This window comes from Meleagris gallopavo, chromosome 5 (genome assembly GCF_905368555.1).
Source record: "Meleagris gallopavo chromosome 5, MGAL_WU_HG_1.1, whole genome shotgun sequence".
NCBI classification, from domain to species: domain Eukaryota; kingdom Metazoa; phylum Chordata; class Aves; order Galliformes; family Phasianidae; genus Meleagris; species Meleagris gallopavo.
In genome coordinates this window covers 10,675,095-10,696,188 of record NC_139408.1, presented here as the reverse complement: position 1 = coordinate 10,696,188, position 21,094 = coordinate 10,675,095, and the positions used below count along the sequence as shown (strand labels likewise).

The 21,094-nt window shown below is 36.0% G+C and overlaps 1 protein-coding gene across 14 annotated transcripts in view; it reads left to right on the top strand.

Annotated features, from left to right (window-relative positions):
• Positions 1 to 21,094, top strand: part of SOX6 (SRY-box transcription factor 6) — a 366,009-nt gene that overhangs the window by 283,678 nt on the left and 61,237 nt on the right. For all 14 annotated transcript variants that reach the window (XM_085224215.1, XM_085224217.1, XM_085224213.1 and 11 more), the window contains one exon: positions 17,102 to 17,251. In XM_085224215.1, the coding sequence (XP_085080341.1) occupies positions 17,102 to 17,251 (150 nt within the window). The remainder of the gene's footprint in view (positions 1 to 17,101; positions 17,252 to 21,094) is intronic.

Here is a 21,094-nt window from a genome sequence, read left to right as displayed (position 1 = left end):
TCATTAGCCTTACAGAATGATTTTATCTAGCATTCAAAGACTACTGAGCTCTAGGTGGGCATAATTTAACAGAATCTTCCTTATTATGATACTGTGAATAGTGGCCTAAATTAAGGGAATGGTTTGTGCAAATTTCAGCATATAGAAGTAGTAAATTAAATATTTTGGTTCTTTTCTTATGTAGAAATGTAGGTTGTAGCACAGGAAAGAAAGGAGTTGAAAGAAGGTTTTTATTAGGGCTCTGAGAGACCAAGCAAGCCCTTTAATGAAAATAAAATTAAAAATATGCCAAGCTTGCAATACTTAAGAAAATTTAATTAAAATCAATGAAATAGTTATGCCTTTCTCTGCTTGGATGTTTATGTCTAAGTGTAATATCTGTGTTATCAAGTTGAATTATGTCAGTGACATTATCAATGAAAATGATGTCATTGAGTCAGTATTTTATCATATAGCCTCAGTTATTTGCAGAATTTGTTAATGCTCCCTATTTTCCTCCTCCTTCTCATCTGCAGCCCTGAATTATCTTACAGGGCTGAAGCTTACAAGGAAAGAATAGCCCTTCAAAATTGAGACTTTTGCAGTAACTTATCAGTTCTGATGAAATTGTTGCCAGGAGAATTTTCCTGGCTCCTCCAGTAATGGCATTCCTGATAAAACAAGAGGGAATCTCCCTACTTTCTTCAGTTTTGTGAAAAAAGACAAACAAACCTATTAACTGAAGTCATCAGCTGCCTACAGCCAGCAGCATTACTGCTACAAGACCCTTTTCTCACCTATGTAATGCCCTGTATCTCCCCTAACTTCTTTAAACAGCAATGCTTTGTTATTTTTATTCTTGCTTAATGGAATAGTGTTGCATTATATAATAAAAAATTTACAGCAGTGTTGAAGAAAGAAGCTGTTTCCACAGTCTATAGCAGTTCTAGTACTTCCCTTGGATGTGGCAAGCCTAAGTCCCGGGCTTGTGCTCCCCCTGTTGCAGGAAGAGCACTGGCTGCTAGACTGTCACCCAGCCTGGTGAGGCTCTCTTTGTTCCCTTTAGATGGTCAAGCCCTCTTCCATCCAAAGTTCTGCACCCATGCTCTTCTCCAATGCATGAAGACTTTTCAGTCTGGCAGGGATCAGATTGGCTCCCATCTTTTGTACCTCTAGATCTTAGCAAAGAGAACTGCTGACTTCCAGGCCCTCATGCTCTGTTGAAGAGAGAATTTACCATTGGGATCATAAATGACATAGAAATAAACTCACTTATCAGGAAACTTGTATGTTTAGAAGGATGTCATCCTTGTAGCCTGGATTGCAGGAGGTTTGCTGAGTCTCCCCAGTCTGTACCAAGGCAGAAGAAGCTCAACCCCAAGTGACTGGAGGAGATTGAGCCCAGAGCATCAACAAGACATTCTTGCTTCCTTAACCACTGGCAGCCCCTCACTGAATGCTCAAGCTCTATCTTAAAGTAGTTGTGCTTTGCAAAGCAGTCTCCCTGAGGTGCCACTTGGAAGCCAGTAAGAAGCAAATAAGTTACTGCTGCATTTACTGATAGAGCACCAGCACGCTGTCAGGGGACGAGCACGTTTTTTAGAGCTCTTTTAAAACTGTGGCATCCCTCTGGGGACCAGGCTGACTGTGAGGCATACTCTGAGCTAGCAGTTGGATTCCTTCTAACTTTCTAGAAATGTATATGGTGTATGCCTTACAGGAATTAGCTGCAAGTGAATATGTTTCAGGAATTTATAGCTCTAATGCCTATAGAGCAAGCTGCTTAATTTGGATACAAATTACAAACACGAAGAATTCTTTCCATGAAGGTGTTAGCACATTCAAACATTTAGAAACTTAGCAGCAATCAGATTAATAGCAAAGATGCTTTTACATTGTCAGCTCTGTACACAAATGAAAATACTCCTCTGTATCATCATTCCTTCCTCTCTGGTTGCTATAGAAAGAGAAAACAAACCACCTTTCATCTGCAGTGAAATCTGTAAGACTATGGATAGTTAGATGAGAACTTCCAGGTATAGACACACAGACACATGCAGTGTGTGTGCTCACAGGAAACAAAAGAATTTTAAAGATTTGTGGGCTGATGTCATCACATGCCTTATTATGGAGAATCTTTGCTTATAGAATGTATCACCCTCCACTGACCCAGGTCAAAATGAAAGGAACACAGAAAATGAGTTAGATCTCACTAAATGTAGTGTAGTTGTTGCTATTATGGAATAGAGCAATAGTGTTTATGGTCTGTGATGTTTTCAGAATCCATGTGAGTGAGAAAGTAGAATATGTCCCAAATCAAAGAAAGTGTTGGAATCATCTGTCTCTTCTTAAGGATCAGCATGAAGGTTGCATATGACTATGGGGCACAACAGAAGGCTTGTGTCCTGGAGGGAGGAGCATCTGAAGGAAAAGGGGAAGATAACAATGCTTAAATGTCAGTATTAAGAGATTATTCAAGAAGCAAAGAAATCATTCACAAAATTCATTGAAGTCAACACTGAAGCCCATATTTTGGAGTTGTGCTTGAATTACAACAAACAGGTAGGCATGAAAACAAATGAAGAAGCATTCTCTGTTCAGGAATACTGAGAGTATGTTGTCACAGCCACTGGTATTTCACAAAGTGAAGTGAGTGATGAAAAGAGGTCAGGTCCTTTGAAGGAATTGCACCATTTTTTCTGCACATTAGGAAGAGATCAAGTCAACAGTTTTTAACTAGTTTTAGCTTTATTAAATAGTACATCTGGGAATTATTCACCATAATTCATCCTGTACCGGCCATCTATTCTACTGCAGTCTTCAGCATCTAGAGGAGGGCTAAGATCAGGCCTCATGACTATTTTAATCTGGTCCCAGTGCTTTTGCTGAAATACCATCATACCCAGCACACATCAGAATATGTGGAAGGCTTATGTGAAATATACATTTACTGATATAAAACACATAAGTGTACAGTGGATTTGCAATAGTAAATTCCCAGTTACCTGGTTTTGAGTTGTAAATGTGATTTTTTTTAGATTTAATTTTTATAAGCCCATTTGAATATGTTTTGCATAATTTTGTGTGCACTTCCTTTAAGGAAATTATTTAATTTTCCTTGAAGGAAGTTCTAAATATACAGTAAAAGATCAGTGTGAGTGATCTGCTAAGCAGCCTGTAAGGCACAATTATTTTTAATGCTTTAAAATACCTGTAAATGGGGCTTGTTTTCTGCTTCACAAAGAAAATGTTTCACTGTTTTCTGCATTTAAATACACATTTAAATATGTTGACTTACCAGGTAACGCAGCAGGCTGAACAGGGACAAACCATTTTTAATGGTATGTTAATTGAATGGGATGCTAGAGATGCACCTGAGTGACTTTTTTCCCAGATGTGCCCCAGCTGACCGATAAAGCTTCTCCTGATCAGTAGAGCCAGTATATATTTATTATATCCCTGTCTCCTGTCTTGTTTTCCTTGTGAAAATAAGAGAATGATTGCTGGCTACGTATGAACTCCCTGTATCTCTTGCAAAAGTATAAAAACATTTCAGCTTTGAACCCCAACAGTGCTTTTGAAAATTAATTGTGGCGTTGCCTTGGTGTCTTCTCACAAGACGGGGATTTGGACCCAGGAATTATGAGAGATAGTGCGAGGTAAAGAGAGACTCTTCCTTTTTCGTGCCTTGCACACATTTATTAGTGGGATGATATCTCATTATTCTGTCATGGCAGCCTGCAGAAATCTAATTGTAGTGCTTTTGCCTCTTGGTATGATTAGCAGTGTTGGGTAAGCATTCACTTTTCTTGTTCTGTATCTGTACAGTTCCATACAGGGAAATACTGCCATAGCTGTGTATGATGATTTCTCTGTCTGAGTGATCAGACAGTGAATGCATGCACCAAACCTATGCCAGATCTTAAGAAGTATTTCTGGAGAAGTTTTATTGCTACTTGTTTTTCCCATGCTCTGATTTCTTTTTCTTTTATTTAAGTCTCAGATTATTTCTGCCTAACTATGTTGATGAATCAAGAAGGCCCAGCAATTACACAGCCATCTTCTGTCCTGAACCAAGTTAAGCCCTGTTCAATTATTAGAATAACTACCTTTCCAGACCCCTTCAACCAGGGCTTTCTGTATTGCTGGCCATTGTACCAGTGACATGGGCATGAGGAAACTCATTCACCAACTCATTTCATACAGCTTAACAAGCAGTTACTCATAATTGCTTATAATCCTGCTGACACGAGCAAGGATGAAAATCCTGACTTCTCTCACAAAGCTCATCCATTTACTACCAATTCCTTTTTTACATACAAAACACATGATTTCTGAAATGCTGGATATTTTAAATGAAGTTTCATTCCTTTTTTTTCCTTTCCTTTTTTTTTTCATCTCTATTTCTTTTCATTTCACGTTTCATTCCTTTTCCCAAGCAAATACAGTTGCCCTTTGTTGTGTCTGGCTTTATATCAAAGCTATTTGAGTTTAAACGTACTTGCATTTTATTTGTGTATGTAATTTTATATCAAATATATGACGGTTTTAAGCAAGGTATGTTGAGGTTATTTTGTAGAATCATAAAGATGTTAAAAATTTTTTCGGCAATTTCCAGGATGTGTGCTACAACATATAATCTGGCAGTATCACAAAGATAAGCTAATTGTGTTATTTCCTGTCTGTAGTAAGCTACAGGAGATGTGTGATCAAAAAGTAGTGTATTGGTAATCTGACAGCTTAAAATGAAGGAATTCGCATCCTTGTGCTTTAGAGGAAGATTTTATTGATATTTGTGCTGTCCTTTTTAGAGGAAATGGTGATAGACTTTTGATAAGTTTTTACATATTGTTAAATTGTTTTTTTTTTCCTTTGATATTTTACATATTATTCTACAATAAAAGACTTTTACTGATGTTCACACCTTACTTTTAACAGGGACTCTTTATAATTTTACTCAGCTATACCTTGTTCAGGCACTTAAATTCACAGAGGGCGTGTGTCAGTGGCAGCACTCGGCACAGCTCCTTGCCTCTGGATACAGGGGCTCACTCCATGCAGAGCTGGGACACTAAAGTGCTGGTGACTCCCGCAGCCTGTGCTCCTGCTTCCTGGCACGTCAAGAGGAGCTGTGTTTTCAGGCTGGCAGAGAAAAGACAAAGGAGGCTGCAGCATGAGAATGCTTCTGCAGTGGCAGAGGAAGACTCGTGGTTAAACTACCTCTCATTAGGTCATCCTCTTGAGAGAAAAAGACAGCTAAAAATGTACTCTGTTTTGGCTTTGATCTTGCTTTCATAAAAGACTCAAAGAATTTGCATGGTAGTGTGCAACTATTCCATTATTGTTGCTAGCAAGAATGCAAGAAAATAGATATTCTAAGTGGGAGAGATGAGAGCAGTTAGCATTCCTTTATTATCAGAACTTAACCTAGATCAACTGAAATACTTTCTGGTTTTGTCATGCTTCAAGATAAAATGTCTGTGCTTACTTATTGTTATTTTTTTAGACAAAACATTCTGTTTTAGAACTCCTGAGTTACTATGTTTAAGAAATTACGTAAAAGGCTAAGCTCACCTCATTTTTAAGTATATTCTATGAAAGGCAGCTATTATAACTGTGGCAAGAAATTTGTGCGTAACATACTTCTATGCTTTTTCTTTTTTTTCCCCTTTTTTATAACATAAAGAATTAAACCAGGGGGAAAATTAGTAAGATGAGCAAACAAAAGTGCTATGGCCTTTTCCTCTGTCAGGAGAAAGTGATGAGTACATCTATTGCATTGGAAAGGATTTTTTTTTTAATCATTGCCTTCTCATTCCCGCTACTTGCCTCGACTTTTCTTTCTTAGAGAGATCATAAGAAATGATCAAGCTCCAGTTTTGGAGTTCTAAACATTTTATACTAATTTTTTTGTGTGCAGTTTTTTAGTAATATGAACACTGAGCAGTGTAACCGCAGTATTTCACTCCCACCCTAATTCAATTCCCTACTTTGTGCAGCAGTCTCAGTGTATTCAGCAGGTTGTACGCCAGCAGATGAAACAGATGTTTAGGCCATACTGGAATGGAGCAGCATGCTGCATCAGGACCTGGATATTCCTCTTGACATCTGGATGCTGCTGGGTTGGGAAGTCTGCCTTAGGCCAGGAGGCAGTAGGAGCCTTGTGGCAGTGAACATAGGGTCCTTGCTGCTCTTTAAGCGATTAGTGCACTGAAGCAGCAATAATGCTGAATTATCGCTTGGTTGCGTTCTTCTAAGGAATCTTGGGACAAAGAGATAGTCAAGGAGGATTATTTACAGTAAGTCATGTTCAGAAAGACAAGACTAATTGCGGTATTTTAAAAGAGAATTCTTTCAAAGACTTTAATAGTAGAAGCGTTGCAAATACTTTAGGAAACTTTTTACAATGCAGGAAACAAATAGCTTACAGAAAAATCTCCCTTTCTCATTTAAAATCATTAGGTTGAGAAAAGACAATTTCAGCTGTTTTCCAATTTCATGGTCTGGCCAAATTGTATGTAACAGACAACAAAATGTGACTGAAGACATGAAACTGAAGGTATACGAATGCTCATGCCTAGTAGAGAGAAAACTGTGAACTTCTAATAGCTGCAAGGAAGAGTATTAGATATGGAAGCTGTCTGACTTATGCATTGATTCTTTATAGTTTCACTTTATCAAGTTGAAAATTATGCTGCTACAGCTTAAATTGTCTGCTGCAGCACTTTCCTTTATGATGTGTGCTATTTAAACACAATATATATGTTATATTGCATGGAAATAGGTGTTTAATGTTTTGTGATTACTGACTGCCAGACAAAACAGCATTTTGCAAGGATTCTCCCCACCCTAATAAATTTTCATTGCTGAGACTATTTCATATTTAAATGTGGGTCCTCCCAAAAAGATTACAGCTTTTTGGAGAACATCAGGCAATATTCTGAAGAAGACTGGTTTGTTGCTCTCATTTAACCTCTGGTATTCTAAAGGGGCTAGATTTAATTAACACTGGCTGAAGGCCTGACCTGAGAGGCAACCAAAAATGATTGAACTGCATTTTCAGATCCAGGCTGTAATCTATTGGGAGAGGAATAATAATAATAAAAAAAAAAATTAGAAAGCGCCATTTAGTGACATTCTTTCTAACTAAGCTGTATTTCAATGGGCCATTTAATGCTCAGATGGACAAAGGTATTACTTCAGTCATTGAATTGTAACAAACCCTTTCTCAGAGGCCCAGTTTAAAAACTCTACAGGAAAAGTGGCTTAGCATCATATTCTCAGCAGACCAACACTCAGTCTGTTTGGAAAGGAAAAAAAAAAAGTGAAATGAGGTGAGACACGACCGCCAAGTCAGTGAGGATTTTTTTGCCTCTCCCTCCAGTCAGTGGCTTCACAAGGGAATTGCTCTTCAGAATGTAGGAGCTCCTTATTCACTACAGAAGGCTTTCAAAATAAATAAATAAATAAAATAAAATAAATAAATAAAATAAAATAAAATAAAATAAAAATATACATATATTTAGTAGCTGTTACATTGTTCCCCCCGAAGAGCTCTTGGCCTGCCTTTTTTCTTTTCTAACATGGCAGAAATGTAGTTTTCTCTCTGAGGGCCATAGGACCGGTATCTCAGGGTTAGATTTTTGACTCTGTCATGTTGAAAATAATGTGAAAGTCTAATTTAAATACCACACACTTGGACACTTATGAGATGAGTAGTTATTTTATTCCAGTAGAGGCAATGTTACCTGTATAACATATTCTGTATTGATGTGAGATACCTAATGTACTGACTGAAGTTTTAATTGTATAAATTTTAGGATGTATCTTTGAATTCCTTGTTGGTTTTTTTTTTGTTGTTGTTGTTATTTTGATACTGTCTCATTAAAAATTTCCAGCAGCCTCGTTGGGCAATGGTGTGACATTGCCTTGAAAACTTGTCAAGATGCCGTAAAACTAGTAAACCAAGTGCTTTACTTTCTAAGGGAAAAAAAATACAGTATTACAGAGGCAACGACCAGGTGCCAAATTATGTACATTGTCTTAGCAACTTGCAGTGATTGATAATTTGTTTGAGCTCTAAGCATTCTTTCTTGGCTTTGCCCACAGCTTTACAGTAAACAGGTTCTGAACAGGCAGTTGCTGACAGATTGTATTTAATTGTCATAATTCATTGTAATCAAAGCCATTTGATTTCTAAGGAACATGATCTCAGGAATAATGCATAAGTGAGACTTGCCTGCATTTAGGCAGCAAAGCAGAGTGAGCTATTTTGACGGACATTTCTACTTTGTTATGTCAAAGCAGGATGAGGTCAAGAGAATGAGAAATGGAGTTTCAAAATGAAACATAGATGGTTCTAAGAGCATCTTAATGCACATGTGCCTGAAGGCAGGTTAGATCTTTATTGCACTGGTACAAGTATTTTAGCTGTGCAGTGTTCTCCAAATTTACGTGACTATAACTGAGAGAGACTTTGGTATTGGATATCTATGCTGTCAGGCCATGATGATAAGTGTGGGCAGGGAAAAGAGAGTTGTTCTCTAAACATGAATATTGCTGCCATTTCATTTTCTTCCTTCTTCCCTTTTCCCAGAATATCAGCATTATCTTAGAGACCAGAATATATTCTTTGTAAATCCTTTATTTAAATATAAGAAATGTTAATAACATTTAAAGAAAGATTAATCTAATGGTAACTTCATCTTCAGTTTACATTCCCCATTACACTGAAAATTGAAATGGATATGTTATAGCTGACAGCGCTTATTCAGCTCTGCCAGTACAAGTGCATACTCTGACAAATAAAACCAAACTTCTAGATTAGTCCTGCACCAATGTAGTACTCAGGAATAAGTCAAGGACAAAAAAGTCTATCACTTCTTCAGAACACGTGCCAATGGACCTCTTAGTTTGTTCATATTTTGAGTAGGACTATTAAACATACTGTGGGATGGTTCTCTATCAAATAATGACATTTTGCCTATGTAAAAGATGAAGCAAAAAGTGAAAATCTATGAGGAATAGATACTGTCTCGCTAATTGTTTTCCCCAGCAGAAGTCTGGATCTTTGTCACTGACTTATTTAACAGATCCTCTTAACATCTGTCCAGCAGACTGTGGACTTTATTAACAGACAAGGGACCCACCAGACTTTGAGCCTGCTGTGTCCATCTTCATCTTCACAGCTGTGGATTAACTCAGACTTTCCAGAAGAGGACAACCATATGGGATAATTGGTGTCGCTGGGTAGCTAAAAAAAATATGAAGAAACAAATGTCGTCCAAACACAATTCACTGTTTTTACAGCCACAATTACTAGTCTGTTTAAGAAATAAGAAAGGCAGCATTACACTAAAAAAAGAAAATCTATTCATATCTGTGTGGGAACCTAATCAGGCTCTTGTTTCCAATGACGATGACTCCACAGTCGCACCAGGTCTGCGACAAGAATGCTCCTTTTGTGTGCCGATAATGTGAAAGCGATAAAATTTCCTATAAGAGACATATGTGTTTACATCATGAGATGTGTTATTTGACAAAACGCTTTGTTCTCTGCATATTTTCCACGCAGAGTTTCATGCTGGGTTGTTTTGCTGGAAAGCTTTGATTAGCTAGAATTAGTTGCTGAAGTAAAATAGACACTTTTGTTTTATGAGTCCTCTTGCTGAGCTGTAAATTATAGTAAAACATATAAGGAGTGACAGAAAGAAGTGCTGATTTGAACCTCTGACCCATGATCGGCATAAAAACATAAGATAACTCTTTCAAAGGACTACTGAGAGCCATAAATATTCCACGGTCCACTTAAAGTTAGGCCCTTTTAACAAAATAAAGCTGTTATTTTGCATAAGGCGATCTTGACACTGCAGTGCTACAACAATACAAGCTGCAGTATCTAAAAAGTGTAGAAATTCTTTTATCTTTGGTATAGGTTGGCCATTATCCACAGCAGGGCAGTAGAAGCTATGAGAGTGATTTTTCTTTTTCTGAACCAGTACAAAGAAACTGTGGTCCGTAAAAGGAGTTGGGAACCAGCAGGCATTTGGTGATGAAATTCAGGTATCTGCTACTTTGCAGCTTTAGAGAAGAGCAAAACAGATATTTGTATATCCTAAGGAAATAGACATTAAGTGGAATTTAGGGCCAAATGAAAACCTCCTATGAGATCACGTAGAATAGCAGTAACAGAGACTGAAAATATCTGTGTTAATATTTCAGCAAAGAAAGAGAATGATCAGGGATAAAATTATTCTTTTAGAAATGTTTTTCAGTACATCCACACTGGAACGTATGTGGAAAACTGAAGCCTTATAACTATGCCTATGAACATAGAATGTATTTGTATTTTCATCAATTCAAGTTAGTTTGTTTGCCTATACATATTAGGCTGTAATAAATCTGAGAGCACATTAGCCAACAAGTACATAAATAATCACTGCAACAGACTTTGTTAGTGTGACATTAATTATGATAATTCATTGGCTGCCTGCTTGTGTTACACCTTAAGGCCTTTTGCAAAGGTATTTGGTGCAGTGTTATAAGAAATAGAGGCCTTTCACACTCTTAACAACGAGCAGACACTGCTGTAGGGTAACGTTAAGTGTTTTAAAATCAGAATGTTGCATCCAGAATGGAGAGGTTAAGCCTATACAAAAAAGGTAAAGAAAAAGAATGATGCTGTTAAATGGAAATCATGCACATATCTTAAGCCACCTGTGTTCTAGAAATAAAAAATATTTTTTTTTTGCAGTGTATTGTTCCTTATTCTTTCTAAATCAAAGACTTTTTTTCTAAATGTTACTCCTACTTCCTGTAGCAGTATTTGATCAACATCATTTCAGACAAACCCAAAGAAAACCAAGTAGTTCTGTTATTTAGCATAAATGTAGGAGTTAAGTTCATGTTGCATGCTTATTCGTTCTTAAATAGCAATCTACTGCTCTCTGTGTCATGGCACATGCCGAAATGAGAGATTTTCCCTCTTTTGCACTATACTTGTACCTCTCTAAAACTCACTTTATTTTTATTTTTTAACATTTTCTTAGAACAAACAGTGAAAACAGTACTGAGCCATCCAAATTTAATTGAAAGATAATTATAAAATTCACTATTTTAGCAGGTAGCATCTACACAAATATATTGCAAAACCAAATAAAACATGCACTTTTAGCATAAATGCTTAATCTGATAACTTGAAGGGATCTTGTCTTCAGCAAAAACTTTTTTTTTTTTTAATATTTATTTATTTTTACAAAGAACAGTAGCTTTAATGTGTATGTACATTTTTTTTTTTTTTTAGAGTACATACCTTTCCCTCCTCCTTTTGTATGGGGAGCACTCCCAGAACACAGATGCTGAGCTCTGGAAGGTGTTTTTCTGGTGATGGCATCTGGCTTCTTGGCAGACTCTACAGGCAATAGCTGGCTCCAAGTTGCCCCTGGGTTTGTCACATGGTTAAGTTGCTGATGAGTTATTTTGGCTGTCTCGTGTTTCTGGATGCCATTTTCTGTTAACCTATCTCTCACTCTAAGGAACTGCATCAAAAGGCATTTTCAAACATAGACAGCCAGCAATATTTTTATATGCAGAATCCAGTAACTCCTTTTTTTACCCTAGTGCTGAAGTAGTCTTCGACTGCCATGTTAGTCTCTAAACATATCTGATGTAGAGAACATCTAATTTATTATTTTTTACAGCCGTCTATTTAAGAAATAGAAAGGAATATGTACAATTAGAAATGATTCTTGCGCTTACATTAAGCTGTGTGTGATTTTTTTTAATTAATATAATTATGCTTTTGCTCTGCACTTTGAAAATATTCCTGGCCTAAACTGCTGGTGGGTGTACGAGTGACACTGGGCTCAGATCAGCAGAGAACATTTATTTCCATAGTTATTACCTATGATATCCAAAACATTGGTTTGAGTGCTAGTCCATTCTTCAAACAGAAGAAAACTTTTCAGAGACTCTGTTTCCTTTTGCCTGTTTGACATCAAGCTTATTTTAAGCACTTCTAAAACAATAATTGGAAAAAAAAATAAAAGAAGAAGAAACAGATCCCACGACAGGTGGGCTTTTTTGTTTGGGGTAGCTTCTTTTCAGAAGTGAGTGTTTTGAATAGTAAAGATGTTGCTGATTTTGGTGAACTTATAAAGCCCTTGATGATTAGATAGTTCCAAGCAGTATTATTGCATGTTATAAACTTGGAAGGAAAATTCTAGAATTATAGCTTTACAAGTCTGTGTACTAAATATACTATGGAAAAAAATAACTGCATTACCTCTTGTAGTGCAGGATTTCAACAGCATTTGCAGTGACTCCTTAGAGTTTTTCATCTTTGGAAACCAAATTACTCATTGTCTAAATAGCTGAACTTTCATCTCTATAAATAAGATATTTCAGCTTTGCACAATTCATTTAAAATGCTGACAAATAAGAAATCCCACTTGATTCTCAGTAGTTTTATTGTTCACTGTCACTTACTGTAGCAAAAGTATTTGTTGAGATGTAATACAGGGTTTACATTTTTAGTATAGAAGAGTTTAGACTTAATCAATGTCCATAACATCTAGCAAATTTTTCTGAGTGATAAAAAAAAAAAAAAAAAAAAAAAAAAAAAAAAAAAAAAGTCTAGCACCTTTGGAGAAATCTCGTACAAATACAGGAAAAGGACTGTCTTTTCATTAGGTCATAAATCTTTTAGTAATAGGAAATAAAAGGATTTCTAGAACCAATCCCTTCTTCCTCCTTGGATCAAGCTACCTTCCACTGCATCGTTTCTCTTTAGGACATTATCTAAGTATTCAATTCATTTCAATTCTAAGTGTTGCAGTTCATTGTGCTAGGTAAGCCCTCATCACCTGGTCTTTGATTATCCATTACACTGATCATTTTATTCACTTTCTTTCTTATCTCTGTACTTCTCATGTTTGTTTATAGTTTCTTCAGAATTGTGCTGCAAAGAATGACATATGAGTTATCATTCTACTGCTGTGACCGAATTTTCCCTCACCAGTGCATTCATTTGAAATGTGTAGTCCTTGCCTTTTCATTCTTGTACATACAAGTGCAAGTGCTGTGCTCATTTCTTTCCTGGGCTTACCAACCTAAAGAAAGTGCTTCTCTCGTATGTGCAGTCAATCGCTTTCTCTTTATTGAAATATCTTCTTTTTCCACAAGGCCTGCCATTGACAAGCCACTGGTAAGAAGATTATGATTATCATAATTCTGTGTTAGGTGGAAAAACAGCCTGTCACGAAGTTAACAAGTTGTTGTCAGTGTAAATCTCCCTTAACTGTGTTGATTTAAGGCCCATTCTATTTTCCTCACCATGTGCTATACCTGTAACATTCAATTCTCAAAAATTTTTCACCTTTATTCATTCGTTTAGACACGGATGCCTCAGCCCATGAGGTAAGTACAAGTGTTTCTGTTTTAAAAATAACATTCAGCACAGAGAAAGCTCATTTGCTTTGTTCTCGTTGTCATTCAGCAGAGCAGGTGTGGGAGGAACATTACTGGCCTACGTGGAGGCAAAAAGTTGTACAGGAAAGGGACCTGAGATATTGGAAGAATTTTGATTATTGAAAGCTAGTTGAAAAAACTAGTTGATGAACTATTGAAAAATGTTGCAGAAACCTGGGAGAGGGATGTTTAGACCCAAGGCTTTTGTCTTCTGGCAAGACATGAGTGAACACTGACGATAAAGGCAATTATTCATGTGTATCATGAAAATATCTCACAAAAGTGTTGTGAAACTTAGATGATAAGAGAAATTTTAACATTTTGATAAGTCAAGATGCACTATTATTAGTTCATAGTTTTGTTTGACAAATTTTAGATTGTGGATGATTTTTTTTATAGAAATGGTGTAGTGGAAATAATTCATCAAATGCCATAGGCTATTTCTAAAGCAGGGAATATTTCCCCTCCTTCTCTACCCCACCCTTCTTCCTATTATTATATTCCTTACTTATTCTTCTTAAATTGTAGCTCTAAGCTATAAAAAGGGTTTGGCATGAATTTTGCTGTTCGCAAGGTACAAAAAAAATCAGTATGTACTTGTGCTATGCTCTTTGCATGCTGAGTACAACACTCTTACACTCAACTGTTCTTTTTCTTTTGGTAGATGGGCATCATTCACTGGAATGGTGTCACAGTGCCCTCCACTTTTCATAAATTCTCCTCAAATTTTTAGTTGGTTAGGATTAGAATAGAGTTTTGGTAACAAGAGCTTAAGTCAATAAGCTTTTAATTGCCCAAGCGTGACATTTCACTTGCCACTGCCTTAATAGAGACGTGCAGCATTTCAAAGTCCTACTCTTCTGTGTCAGATCATGATATGACAAAAAAATGTGGTTCTGTAAGGTGTAAAATTACATCCTTGCTCACATTCCTTAAGCAAACTAATTTGCAAAATTGCTATCTGTGCAGCAGCACTCAGTAACCCCAAATCAGCCCTACTTATATTCGAATGCTGAGAACTGGATCATAAGAATCTAACTTAAGTGACCTTTAAAAAAGAAATTAAAAAAAAAATCAGACTATATATGTTATTTTAAGGCTTCTTAAAACAATCATGAATACTTGATGGTTTTGAATATCTAATTAGTAATCAAGAGCCTTCTGAGTCAGTGGTTGTTATGAAGGTTATATAAAACTCTTCTCTTTATGTGCTAGTGATATAGTGAAAAGAATATATGCTTCATTTTTTGAGGTAGGTTAATTTTTTTAGACACTACTCAATAGCTGGGGGGTTTGAATTTCAATGGAAAAAATTCCATTGAAGATTTTTCTTTTCAGCATTAAAAGCCAACAATCAACATTCATTCACTGTTGGTCTTTTTTTGTTTTGTTTTGTTTTTTTTTCCCTCCTTAATCTTGCAAATACAAGCTTTACAACCTCCCCATCTCAATGTGAGGTCCTAGATTTCATGTCACAACAGCGATATTTGCAAAAATATCCATTTTAGCCCTGCAACACTGAGGTTTTCCAGGTGGATACCTCCCCATACAAATTGGTATTTAACATAAGTTATACAAACTTTCGGTCCACATGCTGTTTTGCTAGCACTAGTGTGAATTCTTGCGAGTTTACACTCATCTATGGAATACTTTTGCTTTAAAGTCAAAGCAAAACAGAAAGATAAGTACTGTTACGTATTGTTACATTTCTTTTATATTGTAAAATGAATTTCTAGAAATGGTAGGCTAAACTCAATCCTGTGACTTTGGAGTAACTCAGTAATGTTACATAACCCCTCAGTGTAGTGCTGCATGAAAACTGTATTTCAGGAAGGGAAAAATCCTGCATGGCAGTGAGGAGTGAGGAATAACACTGTGAGAAGCAGCTGTGGAAGCACCCAGGCCAGGATGGAAGGGAGGGCTACAGGGAGCGGGAACAGGCCATGAAGAGGAGCTAAGGAGAGGCATATGTGAAATGAGGTGTAGTTTTTCCAATGTTTCTCATCACCTGACTCCATTCTCACTGACATTGAATTAAATAATTTTTCCCTAAGTTGAGTCTGTTTTGCCAGTGTGGGTGACTGGTTAATGGCCTCCCTGTCTTTGTCTGTGGAGTAGACTTCTGATTCTGGGGAGGAGGGTGAGGGTGAGAGCAGCTGGCAGACTTGTGCAAGCAGTGCATCCAGGTTGGCAGACAGGGATTTACCTGCAAGTTATGCCACTCTTTTATAGGCCACTGCCAAAGTGGCACGTGCCCAGCAGAAGGGGTGGGGACAAAAGTAACTACTGTATACAATGCATTTCCATTTTTTTTAGAACTGGAGAATTATTTGGGGGAAAAAAAAATTACCTTACCCAAAATTTCCAAACATTGTTGGTTTCTAAATATTTATCTGCGATCCTTTTGTAGCCTACACACAATGTTGAAAAGAGCTGGCAGGAAACAAACAAACAAACAACAGCTTCCATTTGTCACCCAGAACTGTGTCTGTGCCCCTCCTTCACGCGGTTGTCTCGCCACTGAGTCACTGAGCTTACAGTATTGTGTAACTTTCATTTCTGTGGAGGCTTGTTACATTAGAAAAATGGTTCCAAAGAAAGCAACAATTATGACATAAGCACATCTGGCTCTTGCAAATTATTCTTTATTAAGCTTTCATTTAATTACATGTGCTGAAAGGTCTGCTTTTGATTACTGTAATTTTTTTTATTTGTCCATCTGAATGATAGTAATGTTGGAAATTACATACAAACCACCTGGCTTTTTTCTCACTAGTAAGGCAAAGTTTATATAGATTTATGTGTGAAAGAGGGATTAGGATCTTCCCTGTTTATGTTAGTAGAATTATTGCTGATGCTGATTCAAGGTGAGGGTTTAAGATTGGTCACTGGGAAAAAAAATAAACCTACTTGTTTTTGATCAGTGAATGCTTTAGTTTGGTGAAATAATTTATTTTGATGCACAAGTATTTTATTATGTTTCAGTTAAACTTTTTGAAAAATTGGATGCATATTCCGTGAGGACATTTCTGTCTGTTTATCACTGCTTACAGGAATTTTTAAGGTCTGCATTCCCATTAGCATTTATAGAATTTAAAGATAACAATCACTGTATGCTGAGACACACCCTCTTGCCTGCTTTAGCTTCCTTTGATATCTGGAGAAGATGTAGCATTGCCTTTTGGTCGCAAAGACTTCCCATGTTGGCACCCAGCAGAGGTTCTGGAGTTGGCATTCTGTGGAAAGCCTGAAACATTGACTGTTTCTAATGGGGGTTGATCATAACCAGTCATAATATTGCCTTTTTTAAAAATTTTATTTATTTATATATATTTTTTGCATACTTGGGTATGGTATAGCACTTTGCTCTTTACCATCGCTAAGGGAGATAGTATTTACTGGAAGAGGGAAAAGAAATCAGATAAAAGTCAAATTTAAGAAGGTATCAGTGTGTGGGAGTTTGCTAGTTTTGTTTGTTTGTTTGTTTGTTTTTAACAATAATGAGAAGGGAAAAACTAAAAGAAAGTAGTGAAAAAAATCTCAATCTCTCATTCCTTTGAGAGAAGAAACAGCAGGGCAATAAAAATTGCATACATTTACAGCTTTCCTTCTAGAAATTTTGAAAGAATATATTGTATATCTTCTTGTCTTCCAGCAACTGTATGCAGCTCAGCTGGCAAGCATGCAAGTTTCTCCTGGAGCCAAAATGCCATCTACTCCACAGCCACCAAATACAGCAGGGGCACTCTCACCTACTGGGATGAAAAATGAGAAGAGAGGGACCAGCCCGGTAACTCAAGTTAAGGTATTTCTTAATAGGAAAAAAGTTGATGTCTGGAAAGGGCAGAGAACCTAAATGATCTATTCAATTGTTTTGCAGCTGGAAGTGGAAGCACATGAAAGCCCTACAAAATTAAAATAAAATGTTCAAGTTCAGTAGTGCATTATCAGTACAGAGAAAAGAAGAGAAAGTATTCAGTTCATGCTTCCAGAAATATAGACATCCCTCTTCCTACCTATCAGCACAACTGATTCATCAGTAAAATGAGATATTCTCATGATTTCATTTTATAATCTAGTAATGTGCATTTCATGAATTGTTTCAGGTCAAGCATTTGAGCATCTTAAAATACAATGCTAGTTTACGTTGTTAAGAAAAGAGAGATTTTACAAATCTCTTACTGTACTTCTTCAACAATTTTGGAAAAAGCTTCACATAAAAAGAAAATTTAATTCAGGACTTCAGGTAAAATATTGTGTCACTGCAAATTGCTTTGACTTTTGTTGATTTCACCCAGTTGCTGACAACAAGGCTGCTCCTCATTGGTTTTGTGCCACTGCTGGATGCTTGTGACTGCCTATTCTCACTTGCTTGGAACCAGACAGCTACAACATGGCAATTGCCAGCAGTATAAAATGAAAATGATGCACCTCTTGAAATCTGTGGTGGAGCTAGTATCTTTGGGAGGAACAGGCTGGCTTTTATTGCTATGTAGTCCTATGGCTGGTCTGATTTTCATGAGACCAAACTTGAAAAAAGTGTACTTCAAATTGGAGAAAAACAATAATAGATTTTAAAAAAGCAACCTAACCGTAACCAACAAACAAAAACCACATTCAAATATTTTATCAGTTTGAGTGATAGTGCTATAAATGCAGAACTGTTAAAATAGATCTAAATAATGCATATATTGTCTTTGTGTAGAGATAGTATGCGTTTTATGCTAGCTGCTAAAGCCTTTTGGATACATAGTCCTTTAGCCTCGAATCAGCCTGGGAAGATTTTACTCGCTTGAAGTGACAGTTTATTTTTTTATTTTTTGACATGAGAGTAAAATATCATTCGTTTTTTCATTATCATCAATCATTCTGGTAAAGTGTGGATGAGTAGATATTTCTGCCTGGGCTGATAAATTTCCATGACACTTTTTTGCTAGCCTGAGAGTACTAATAAATAAAAACTATTCCATTATGGCCAGATCTAACATTTATTTAGCAAAGCATTCACTTTACTTAACTGTAGACGTGTATTAGTCTAATATTTTACCTCTTGTGATCCAATGCCAGGCTTGAGAGCAGTCAGTAAAATTTACCACATATGCAGAGTTTGTTATGGTCAATACAGAAGCCACCAAAAGCAAAGCCCAACTGTTTCAGTGAAGTTGCCGTAGTATAGTGACACCAGCACCAGTGATTTATGGTATTGAGAATATACTACTGACTACTTTAATGCAAAAAAGTAATTTTGTAAGTGAATGAGCCAAATGGATCTACACCAAACCAAACCCTTACTATATGAGTCAAGTTTTCCCTGGTTAAATTTAAGCACATATCTCCTTGAACCAAGGCCAGTATCATTCCAGCTTTGTGGCCAGCTGAGTCCTATTACACACTTGACCACATGCAAATTCTTGGGGGTTTCCCTACATAATTTAACTTGAATGGACTGAAATATACCTTAATAAAAAAAGAAGTATTTTTATTCCTATTTTATTAAGCACACTATTGCATCAAAAATATTAAAAATAAACTACTAATAATTAATATGGACAAATGCCAATAGCTAATGAAAAAAATTAGTTGTTAGTATAATATATATACTTGCATATATATATATATATATATGTATATGAACTCTAATGAACTGATACCTGCATGTTGTCTTTGCAATTTTTTACCTACATAGCACATGACAGTTTTGATGGTCATGCATTGCTTAACAAATCCTCCATGTATTCTCTGTATTTAAACAGTTGTTTGTATATACTATATGCATTATTTATAGAACTAATGGGATTCTTTTACAGTAGTCAGATCTTACAAAAAAGAATGATGAGTTTTTCAAGTCAGTGACCAGAATGATTTCCATCCAGATTTTTGGTTGCCTCACAGAAAAGAGAATGCTGTCTATGAAGTACAAACAAATGGCTTCTGGCAGTGTTCAGATTTTTTTCTCTTGCTTTTTTCAATCAGCAGTAGGCAGAAAATTATTTGGAAATTGAACATGGTCACACAGATTTCTATGAGTACACGCTTGAAGGCCCTAGTACAGCAAACTTCATAGTCTGGAAGGGGCTCTGAACTTTCACAGAAATTTATTGAAGCCAGTCTGTGCAATGAAACAGCTTGCACATAACATGACCACAAAGCATGACACTGCACTGTCCCTTATACTTTTGTGTTTCTGCTTTCCCATGGACTCTGAACAGGTGTGGGCACTTGTGTGCACTGCAAGGTCAGGAAGAATAAAAATGTCATGTAGTTTTATAGAAATAGTTTAAAACTGGAGGTATGACAGCACTGTAAATCCCTTTTAGTTACGTTTCTTTTTTAATGCTTTGTATATGATCAGATGTACTTTCCTAAATCATCGCTTGACAGTAGGAAGAATGGAAAAGATGAGATAATGTAGTGTGTTATTGTATTCTGACACTTAGTTTTAAGCTTTGAAAATGATCAGTGTTATGTTGTAATATATGGATGATATTCTCTTATATCTATCACAATTCTACGGTGGGCATATTTTAAATGAGAGATCTATCTTTCTAAGCTCTTTAATTACAGAAAATCACTATCTCACAATTTTCCAAATGCTCTGTCTTGCTTAACTTATTAAGCAAAAGGAAGAAACCCAAAGAATAGGAATAAGGTTATGATGTATCTACTCCAGTTAAACAAATTAATAGTGTGAATGGGTCTTCTTCCAAAAGTAAAGATTTTTTTCTCAAATAGTCTTCTCTCTCATAGCACTGAATCAAGATGTATGCCAAAGACAGAATTTCTTCCACAGTGCCTATGAAAAGTATAAGAAAATATGAGTACTGATGCTAGATGTGCATATCCTTCAAAAAAAAAAAATTTCTTTTCTTTATGCAAATGAGCATACACATAAAGTAAAGGTTGAATGCAGCAGAGATAACCACAGAATATGGAAATAATTACAGAAGTATAGAAAAATCAGGAAGCAGAATTGCTTTATTTGAAAAAAATCCTGATTTTACATAAATCTGTCAAAAATACGTGACATATTTGAATTAAAAAAAAAAAAGAAAAATAACCAAATGAAATTTTAGAAACAATATAAAATATCTTTGAAATGCATGAATTATACATTTTTTACCATAGTAAGTAAAGGAATTTGAATTCACTGGAATACTGTAATTATGAGGGAAGAGCGTAGATGATTTTACTAAACAAAACATGCACTCTAAATAAGATGCATTGAATTTATAAGATAGCAGCAGCATTAAATGTGGGCCAAAGAACTGTCGGGGGCTTCCAAATGATTCTTTCATGGAAGTACATTTGATTGCTTAGTTTCTAATACATATAAAAATAAGCTACATAACTTAATTTTATATTGCCAGGAACTTTTCAAACAGAACCAATGCAAACGCATTACTGAGCTGCTGGAAATTTTAAATAATTCTTTGTAAATGCCCTAGGTTAATTTAGATCTCTGAAAACACATTAGGAAATTAAGCTGTAATGTGAGCTAATTCAAATTTTAATTTGGCAAAAAGAACGATCCAGCCACATAGTTAATGTAAATAGAAGCATAACACAGAAATTAATGAGATTTCCTTTCATTGAATCTTAAAGGAGGCAGATAATTAGCTTCTTTTGTTATTATTGCAGGAGAATGTGA